This window comes from Tasmannia lanceolata, unplaced genomic scaffold (genome assembly GCF_043159265.1).
Source record: "Tasmannia lanceolata isolate RefF3 unplaced genomic scaffold, GAP_Taslan_0.1 ptg000013l, whole genome shotgun sequence".
Taxonomy (NCBI): Eukaryota; Viridiplantae; Streptophyta; class Magnoliopsida; order Canellales; family Winteraceae; genus Tasmannia; species Tasmannia lanceolata.
This window is the reverse complement of record NW_027518690.1, coordinates 28,175,767-28,186,755: the sequence shown is the minus strand read 5'-3', so window position 1 is coordinate 28,186,755 and position 10,989 is coordinate 28,175,767. Positions and strand designations below refer to the sequence as shown.

Genomic DNA, 10,989 nt, shown 5'->3' with positions numbered 1-10,989 from the left:
CATTCAGTCGAACCGATGGCTAGACTAGGAAGCATATAGTCAACCCATGGTTGTCCTTAGGTTGCACAGCCTAGTTACACATAGGATATATGGCCCACCTGCATCAGCTTAAGGCTAATCAACTTGCATTAGTTAGGGCATATAGAGAGTCCTAAAAATTACAATTCACATGAACTTAAGAAATTGTACAAAAAAGCTTTAAAAAGCAGTCGAGTCTAATGGATCGAGTCTATGATAGCGGTTCTAGATGGTTAGGCATAGTAGTTTAGAATAGGGCATCGAACTACGTTGACTCCGATTCTTCCCGAGGCCGGGATACGTAGAGCAGCTGGGATGGACGGCCATCTTAGTCCGAGTCAGGTCGCATTAGAGTTAGGACTCATTTTGTCCAGTCAGGTATAGAGTTGATTTGTGTTGTATGTTTTTGCTGTGTTTTCTTACTTTCATGTACAGATCCTATACATTTAGCTGTGACATGCATGTGTTTGCACACCAGAACTTAGACACCCATTAGGCATGTCACTTATAACCTAGCTATGCTTAGGTGACACATATTTCTTTTATTTTATCTTGTGTGCCTTTGATTTCATCTCCGAGACATGCATGATTAGATAGACGCCTTCTCGGAGATATTCATTCCCATTTCATATGATTTTCGCCCAAAGCTCTTCAAAATTATTAAGTAAATGGCATAAGAGACCAGATGTTTGCACTTGGGCGGATGAGGTGCTCTTTAGACCTTCCGAATTCGTAACCAGGCACGAACCTTATTTTATATCTCTGGTTATCCGTTGCAACAGAGCATAGTATGGGATCCAAGGCCCATTTGCCTTTTTCCTTGGATGGCGACTCTTCTTTGTTTAAGGTACGCCTCGAATCTGGGCTAGTCCCCGAATCGAGAGGTATTTCACCTTTTGTATCGCCACTCATGCTGTGAGGGGCACTTCTTTCGAGAGTTCCTTGGTAGAGCTCTCCATTCACGTGGATGATCCCTAGAGACTGTTAGCGCGTGGGGGCACGTCCCACGCGGCCGCCCCTCTCTCGGATCGGGGTCCACAGGCTGGCGACTCTGCTGGGGAATTCTTTCAAGATATTGCCTAACTCTGTTAAAATGCCATTTGTTATTAATTTTGAAGAATTTTGAGCTAAAATCATTATAAATGGGAATTTAATCGCTTAGAATCCTGGGGCACCAAATAGGTGTTTAAAACAAGGGATTCACACACTGCACAGCATACATCATTTTTGTTCTTTATTTTCTTTTATTGATTTTATTATTATTAGCTCCATGGGATAGATATAATGCGTGCCTCATGGGATATCACTATCCAGATGGTGCTGTTGTATCTATTACCAAGCTATGCGCCGGTGCTGCAGTCGTAAACACTAGGCGTACTTGTGTTTACAGCAGCCGATGAGCAATGAAGCATACTATGTATAACACTAGGCGTACTTGTGTTATACATTTTAAGTATGGATCATAAGCATAGTACCCGATATATTGAGTCCGGAGCTCTACTTTCATTTTACATATATTATGTATATGAATATATTTGCTAACTTAGTGAAACCCAATTAGGATCTGCATGTGCTTATATATATATTACATTCATATAAGGACGAACATGTGTTGCTTATACATGTTGGAGCCTAGATTTAGGAGCCTTGTCCTATTCATTGATTATTGTAGCTCACCGTATATGGCTACAACGCAGTCCTAGTACACTCACATGTCTGTCTTGAGTCAAGTGTCTTGACTTTGTGGGATTATATTTATGGCTGGTGCCCCTGGTTAGGATATATATGTATATATCTATATATTGATTATCAGATTGAGGGCCTACTCTTTAGTAAGGTTTCCTTATCTAATCTAATCAGTTGTGTCAGTCCGTTTTTCAGATCTAGACCCGACCAGTGGCTTTTACTTGCCCCTCTCATGGTCGTGGCCTCTCTGTTGTTCTATTTATTGAGATTATGTCCCTGTATCTGTTGATTATAAGATCAGGACCTACTTTCTAGTAGAGATTTCTGGCTTGGATCAATCAGTCATGTCTATGCATCTCTCAGATCTAAACCTAGCTAGTGGCTTCTACTTGTCACCCTCATAGCTACGGTTTATTCTTTGACTCGGTGATCATAAAATTCACTTGTTTTTATCCCTCAGATTGAAGCTTCATTTATCCATTCTTTAGTTGTGTCATATATTATTCAGATTGTTTTCTTCTCTCGTCTTTAGATATGATCGACAGTTTGTCTGCTGTCTTTATGATCATATTCTATTATTGATCTCTTTGATCATTCAGTTTTGACATCCATCTTCCAGATTTAGATCCGGTCTATGATCTACTTTTGTCATTTTGTGACCGTGGTCTCGTTTCTGAGTTTCTGATCATCTTTGATCAGTAGTGGAACATTCGATGTCATCCATAATATCCTTCTTATACTTGATCGTTAAGTTTATTTTTATTCTTTGTTTATTCGAAGTTATCTTCATTCCCTCATTATCCCGTCCTATCTTTGTGTCAGGTCTGATTATGGCAAACCTTTTGTTGGACAACTGGATAGCCGATACCATTAAAGCTCTTCCGCGTGAACAGTCGCAGAGAAATATGGCTGATCATTTCATCAATTCGTTCACCTATTTGAACAGTCGGGATATAAATTGGAAGTTTCTCCAAGCAGCTGCTGGACTTTGGAATCCTGTTCTTCATGTCTTTCGATTTGGCCGTTTTGAACTTTGTCCCATATTTGAAGATTGGTGTACCATACTAGAGCTCCCATCTGAGGGACTCTGGATCAAACCTTCAAGGATAGAATCTCCTCATGGTCTGTTTTGCAAACTGTTCAAAAATGAGACTGTGGATGCTCTGCCATGTTTAACGGATACGTGCGTGAAAATTCAAGACCTTATTAAACTTTTTTCGAAAAACGTCGATCCTACTAACTCTCGTTTTCAGGATTGCCGACGTAATGCTTTGATTTTTATGGTCTTCGCACGTCATGTTCTTCGCAGAAATTCCCATGTTGCATCTTTGATACTATTAGGAGTGGTAGATCAGATCAATGAGGGGAGGAATCCTATCCCTACCATGTAAGCAGAGACCTTCTTGGGACTAGATCTTATTGCTTCCCAAGAGATCAAGGACAATTTCTATGGATGTGTCAAGTTGTTGTATGTCTGGCTTAGTGAAAAACTTCAAATTCTTCAGCGACAAAATCAAAATCCATATACCCTGAAGAATTTCCATACGTGGAAACCAATAGCCCATCAACCTCAGTCTATCGATGAATGGCATAATTGGTTACAACATGTAAAGGAGAGTCAGTTTCGCTGGGTAAGTCATTCATGTTTCCATGTTTTTACCAGCACTTATCCGCATTCATTTGTTTACCTCATGGGTACCGAGAAATCTTCCTTTTATGCACCCATGCGAATTCTCCACCAGATTACGGGAATTCCGTGTCCTCCCGGAATCATAGTCCCTCCTCTTTGTGAAGATCTCACTCCTGATCTCGTCCGATCCATTGTGGCTGCTTGGGGAAACAAAAATATAGAAAGGAGGTTAGGTTTATCTCGCAAATTCCGACGTGGAGAAATATCGGAAGAGCCCGTAAGCCAAAGAGCTCGGATTGAGGAGCCTTAAAGATCTATATCATGTTTTGTCATTTTGATTTCTGTATTTTTCATTATTGTCAGTTTGTTTATACAGTTGTGATCAGAGATTAATTTTTTTCATCCGATGTAATCGCAATTTGAATGAAAGTGTGTTTCTGTTTCTCTTGTCACTGTTTGATTAAAATAGTTTATCTCAATTATCAAAATTTTAATCTAGTGTTTATATTTCCATGTCAGGATTCTTGATTGAGCAACCATTGCTCCTAAGAAAATCCTCGTTTCAAAATCAACCTGGTCCCGTCAGTCCGCTGATTCCAGGCTGAGTCGATTTTCTTCCTCACCAATTTCTTTTACCTCTCCTGCATTACCTTTTTCCAATCTCCAAGAAATCCCTTCGCCTGTCCAATTTCCTATTGCACAGATGGCTGACTCTGGAAATGCTTTGGCCGAGATGAGTGAGATGATGAAGGCTATGCTCCAACAGATGAATAACATGAATGAAGAGATAGCACGTCTGAAAAATGACAGAGAGTCTACTTCCAGAGAGCATGTAGCTCAGCACCCATCAGTTATACCTCCTCCCCCTCCTGCAATGGCCGGGCCTGCGGTCTTGAACGTCGAAGACGATCTTGATAATGAGCAATATGAAGAAGAGAATTGTCATCCTAATCTGGATAGAGCCAATGAGGGCAAAGCAATATCGGATAGGATGGATAGGCTGGCCCAAGAAATGGAAAACATAAAATTCCAAGGCCCGAAAAAGTTGAACATGGCAGATTTTATGTTATACCCAGGAGTCACACTGCCTCCTAGATTCAAAGTGCCGGACATGGATAAGTACGATGGGACAGGTTGTCCTAGAAGCCACTTAATGTCTGTCCTTCCGCTCCTTCAACAGCATGGTTTATCTCCAGATCAAGTTGCTCTTCTGTTCCCTAGATCCCTTGTTGGAATGGCTAAGAAATGGTTCTTGAGCCTAAAGTCTGAAGAGATCCGAACCTTGGAAGACATTGCAAATAGGTTCGTCGAGCAGTTCTCCATGGAGGAGGGGATCGATGTGACCAAGAGAGATCTGAAGGCTTTGAAGCAGGGCCATAATGAAACCTTCACTTCCTTCATCCGTAGATGGAGAAGGAAAGCTGCCCAGATGACTCATCGGTTGTCAGATGAGGATCAGATCAAGATTGTGGTGAAAAATCTATCACCACAATATTACCACCATATGGCTATCCAATATTTCCTTGATTTTAACCATCTTATTAAGACTGGGACTCAGATAGAAGATGCATTGGCTAAAGGCCTGAGATCTAGAGTACCATCTGATGGCAGAGAAGGGAAGCGACCTGTGATGGCGCCGAAAGAGGTCCATAATGTCAATTATGTCAGGCCGCCCCCACCCAGAGTAGTTACTGAAGTAAGAAGGCCGACAATGGAGCAGAAGCCTCTTCGTCATTTTGATCCCCTTCCGTATTCTTTGTCCGTAGCTTTGAAGAAGCTATTGAAGGACAAGAAGATCAAGTTGCCTGACATTAAACCTCCTCCCAACCCGTTGCCAAGATCCTGGAGAGAAGATCAATTCTGTGATTACCACCGTAACACGGGCCATATCACTGATAGGTGTTTAGCTTTGAAACACCAAATTCAAAATATGATTGATAGGAAGGAGTTGTCAATCGAGTTACCAAATGTAACCAGAAACCCTCTTCCAACACATGCAATGCCGCCTCCACCTTCAGTCAATGTCATTTGCGCTGAAGAGTCTGTTATTGATCCTGCTTCCTTCATATGTGTTGTGGAATCCGAAGAACCCTATGTTTGGAAATTTGAAGAAGAAGATCAGTGTTCAGAATCTGAAAAACCCTATGTCTTATCCTGGAATGACCCTGATGTGGCTGGGCCATCAAACCAATCCTACATTCTCCAGTGTGAGGATGAAAAGAAAGAAAGCGAATCTCTGTATGTCTTAAGGGTGAGTGATGATGAGGAAGAAGAGATGCAAACCCCATACATCCTTAAGATAGATGATGAAGATTTGTTGCTATTGAACGATCAGTGCGATGAACTCCGCCACGTCACACGTGGTGGACGAGTTTTCAAACCAGCTGAGCTTAGAGTTGAAAATCCCGCTGAAGTTGCAAGAGGAGTTGATAGTCAGAGGCAGAAACAGAGACTTGATGAAGAAGAAGATAACCTGCTGAATCAGCTTAAGAAGACACAAGCTAATGTGTCCATTTGGGGTTTATTGATGGCATCGCCGAAGCACAGACAAGTTGTACTTCGTGAGTTGAATTCGTCTCAAGTATCAGTTGAGATTACTCCAGACGAGTTGGTCGGTCTGGTAGCCATGACCAAAGCTTCAAAAGCTTTGTCTTTCTCAGACGAGGATTTGCCGTCAGAAGGGAAGGACCATACTCGTCCTCTCAAAATTACCCTGCTTTGCAACCAGAAGAAAGTATCAGAAGTACTGGTAGACAATGGGTCAGCTTTGAACGTGTGTCCTTTGAGCACTGCCACTACTCTGGGGTTTGGGCCTGAAGATTTCATTCCGTCTGAGCAAGGCATACTGGCATATGATGGGACTCGAAGGGATGTTATTGGGACATTGGCTACTGAGATTGTCATTGGAGGAGAAACCTTTGACATTGAATTTCAGGTGTTAGATATCAAGACTTCTTTTTGTCTGTTGCTTGGTCGACCTTGGCTGCACAAGGTTGGAGTTATCCCTTCCACACTTCATCAAAAACTAAAATTCATTCGAAACAACCGGGTGATCACAGTCAAGGGAGATCCCGAGCCAGAAGTTGGACAAATATCTCAAGAGCTTGTTACTGAAAACACAAGAGATATCAGTCTGACAGGATTTTCAGTGGAGGTTTCGGCTATCACCATGAAAGAGGCTATGAGTGAAGAAATTATGTTTCTCTCTAGCACCAATACTCGGGTAGTCAAGATGATGCGCCGATTTGGATATCTCCCAGGGGCAGGTTTGGGGAAGAATATGCAGGGTCCGACTAAGCGGCCTGAGTTGAAAGCGGTTGACGGATTATTTGGGTTGGGATACAAGCCAACTCGCAAGGAGATGCAAGAAATGAGAGCTTACATGTTCAAATGGGCCGAGTGTCGCCGCAAGGGTTTAGAATTTCCAATGGGACCCTTCAGTATGATCATGAATGGCAGATTCCGGAAAGAAGGAGCTGATTGCCCTTATTACGGTTTTTCAGAGCCATGGTATGATGAGAGCGGGGTAAAGCTGCCTGGTCTTGAGATCTTCTTCGCAGATGAGCTGCCAGTAGACTTTTTCAGTAAGCAGATTGCAGAGGCAGTTGTGACAGAGGAATTAGATTTAGACTGGGTTGAGAACTTCGAACCGGAACTCTTGAATTCTTTGTTTCAGACCGAGGCACCAGTCATTGCTATGATTGGAAGAGATGCACCTTTTCTGAACCCAGAGGACTATATCACCCCAGCCGAGGGACCTCTGGATAACTGGACCTCACAGGTTATACCCCAAGTAGTCCTTCAGTATACTCCAGTCTCTTCAAAAGAGTCAGTTGTTTCAAAATTTGTGTCAGTTTCTGAGTCCGTCCCAGAGTCTGTCATTTCTAACTTTTCTTTTGATGCAGGTACTGTAGAAGTCGGGTCTACCTCTGGAGTGGGTGACGAGTCTGTCCTTGGTGGCGTTGAGTCCGAGTCTGAGGGCGTATTCATTGATTCTTTGGCTGTACATGTTTCTAGTTGTGTCGATACTGATGTCGACTTATTTTTTCATCCTGTTTTAGAATCTGTAACGCCTGATGTGGGCGAGTCATCTGATGTAATCATTGATTCTGATGAAATAAAAGATTCTTTTGCTTATATTCCTGTACTTGTCTCTTCTGCTGATTCTGCTTCTGAACTTGATCAAGTAACTACTAATAACAATCAAGACTCCCCCTCTAAAGAGGAAGCCGATGATACTCCCCTTGAAATCAAACATATGATTCAACAAGAGGAGAGTCACCGAGCTAAACCACTTGAAGAAGAAATTGAAACCGTAAATATAGGTGATGAAACCTTAATTCGGGAAATACGAATTGGCAAAATTTTATCTCCTGAGGAGCGTGAAGAATTAATCACCTTGCTAAAAGAGTTTAAGGAGGTTTTTGCTTGGTCTTACGATGACATGCCAGGATTGAGTGAGGACATTGTCCAACACAAATTACCTCTAATCCCGGGCATCAAGCCGAAGAAGCAAAAACTCTGAAAACTTAAAACAGAATGGGAGTTGAAAGTTCATGACGAGGTTAAGAAACTACTCGAAGTGAAATTCATCGAAGTAGTTGAGTACCCTGAATGGCTTGCGAATATTGTACCGGTGCCCAAGAAAGACGGAAAAGTCAGAATGTGTGTCGATTTCAGAGATTTGAACAAGGCAAGTCCGAAGGATGATTTTCCGCTTCCGAACATTGATCTCCTGGTTGACAATACCGCTGGACATGCACTCTTATCCTTTATGGATGGATTCTCAGGGTATAACCAGATCAAAATGGCGCCTGAAGACATGATGAAGACGGCCTTTATTACTCAGTGGGGGACATATTGCTACAGAGTGATGCCATTTGGTCTCAAGAATGCTGGTGCCACCTATCAGAGAGCTGCGACTACTCTTCTTCATGACATGATTCATAAGGAGGTCGAGGTCTATGTAGATGACATGATTGTCAAAGGCAGGACTCGGCCAGAGCATACAGTCGCTCTGAGAAAGTTCTTTGAGCGAATCCGAAAGTTTCAGCTTCGCTTGAACCCTAATAAATGTGTATTTGGGGTCACGTCAGGGAAGTTGCTTGGATTCATGGTCAGTGAAAGAGGAATCGAAGTGGACCCTCAGAAGATCAAGGCTATCCAAGAAATGCAACCACCAAAAACAGAAAAGCAGATTCGTGGATTTCTTGGCAAAGTGCAATACTTGAGGAGATTCATATCTCATTTAACTATGACATGTGAACCCATCTTCAAGTTATTAAAAAAGAATTCCTCCAAGAAATGGAATGAAGAATGTCAGGAAACGTTTGAAAAGGTCAAGCAGTGTTTGTCTTTGCCTCCTGTCTTATCCCCAGTCATTCCTGGTCAACCGTTGTTGATGTATTTGTCCATCACGGATACAGCAATGGGTTGTATGCTTGCTCAGCAGGAGGCAGGGTCTAAGAAAGAAAAGCCCATCTACTACATCAGTAAGAAAATGTTGGAATATGAAATCAAGTACACTGTCTTGGAAAAGACGTGTTTAGCATTGGTCTGGGCGACTCAAAGGCTTAGACATTATCTTCTGTCGAACAAGATATTTTTGCTCTCGCGGATGGATCCGTTAAAGTATTTGTTCGAAAAACCCGCTCTTACTGGAAGAACGGCTAGATGGTTGCTATTGTTGTCTGAGTTTGACATCACTTATGTTACTCAGAAATCAATTAAGGGACGGGTCATCGCTGAGCAGCTGGCTGATGCTCCTGTTGAAGAGAATGCTTTTCTGAAGGCTGATTTTCCTGATGAGGAGATCATGGACATTGAAGAAGAGACTCCGAGTTCCAAGTGGCTTATGTATTTTGACGGAGCTGTCAATAATCACGGTCAAGGAATAGGGGCTGTTTTGGTATCTCCAAAGAAGGAGTACATTCCATTATCCATCAAGTTGCAATTTGAGTGCACCAATAACATGGCTGAATATGAAGCATGTATCGCAGGACTTGAGGCAGCATTAGCTTTGCGAATTCAAGACATCGATGTATTTGGAGATTCAATCCTGATCATTTGTCAAATAAATGGGGATTGGAAGACAAAAGAGGCGAGGTTGATCTCATATCACACTTATCTCGAATCTCTGGTCAAAAAGTTCAGGAATGTCACCTTTACTCATCTGTCGAGGACGAGGAATCACTTTGCTGATGCTCTGGCTACTCTGGCATCAATGTTGGACATTTCTGCTACAATGGAGGTTCAACCTTTAGCTGTAAGGTTGCAATGGGCTCCAGCACATGTGAATGCCATTGAAATATCTGCCAGGTGTCCAGATGGTAAACCATGGTATACAGATATCAAAAATTTCATTTCAGGCAAGGGGCATCCGCCTGAAGCTTCCAGCAAAGAGAGGAAGACTCTTCAGAAGTTCGCTGCCAACTTCATCATTTGTGGTGAAGAATTGTACAGAAGGTCATTTGACGGTATTCAGCTTCTGTGTGTTGATGAAGATCAGGCTGCAGAGCTCATAGAGCAAACACATGAAGGTGTTTGTGGTCCTCACATGAATGGTAAAATGCTATCAAGGAAAATCCTTAGACTTGGTTTCTATTGGCCCTCAATGGAAACAGATTGTTTCGCATTCGTGAAGAAATGTCATAAATGCCAAGTCTATGCGAATCTTATTCATGTGCCTCCGTCAGAGCTGCACTCTATGACCTCGCCATGGCCATTCTCAGTATGGGGAATTGATATCATTGGCAAAGTCTATCCTAAATCGTCGAGTGGACACGAGTACATCTTGGTGGCCATTGATTATTTCACGAAATGGATAGAAGCTGCTTCATATGCTTCCATAACTTCCAATACAGTTGCGAAGTTCATCCGTGCAAACATCATTTGCAGATATGGAGTACCTCATGAATTGATTTCTGATAATGGATCTCATTTCAAGAAAGAAGTAGTGCACCTGTGCGAAGAGTTTAAAATCAAGCATCACAAGTCATCTCCTTACAGACCGCAGACCAACGGGGCTGTAGAAGCAGCGAATAAGAATATCAAGGTCATAATCAGTAAGATGACCGAGACTTATAAAGACTGGTCGAACAAGCTTCCTTTTGCTTTATGGGCTTACAGGACATCGATCAGATCCTCTACAGGTGTATCTCCATACTCTCTAGTGTATGGAATGGAAGCAGTCCTCCCTGTTGAAGTGAGAATCCCGTCCCTAAGAGTTATGATGGAAGCGAATATGTCAGAGTCTGAGTGGGCAAGAGCCAGACATCAGGAATTGCAGATGATTGATGAAAAAAGGCTGAGAGCCTTGTATCACATCCAAGGGTATCAGAGGAGAATCGAAAGAGCCTTTAACAAGAAAGTCAAGGTCCGAGACTTGAAACCAGGAGATCTCGTCTTGAAGTCTTACCGGGCACCGGTGTTTGATCCCAGAGGGAAGTTCAGACCAAATTGGTCTAGTCCTTACATTGTTGATGAAGTCCTGCCTGGAAAAGCCGTAAGACTCCTTAATGAAAATGGAGAAAAATTAACAGAACCTACAAACCTGGACCAACTAAAAAAGTACTATGCTTAGATACACCAGGAGGCCGTCTTTGATCGATCAGAGCTCAAAAGCCAACAACCTCAAAGTCAAAAAACCATTTGCA

The 10,989-nt window shown here is 42.4% G+C and overlaps 1 protein-coding gene across 1 annotated transcript; it reads left to right on the top strand.

The window, feature by feature from the left end:
• Positions 1-4,385: 4,385 nt before the first annotated feature.
• Positions 4,386-7,248, top strand: LOC143891121 (uncharacterized). Its single transcript, XM_077395761.1, has 4 exons — positions 4,386-4,673; positions 4,893-6,233; positions 6,621-7,022; positions 7,240-7,248. The coding sequence occupies exons 1-4, from the start codon at positions 4,386-4,388 to the stop codon at positions 7,246-7,248; spliced, it is 2,040 nt and encodes a 679-aa protein (XP_077251876.1).
• Positions 7,249-10,989: the final 3,741 nt, after the last annotated feature.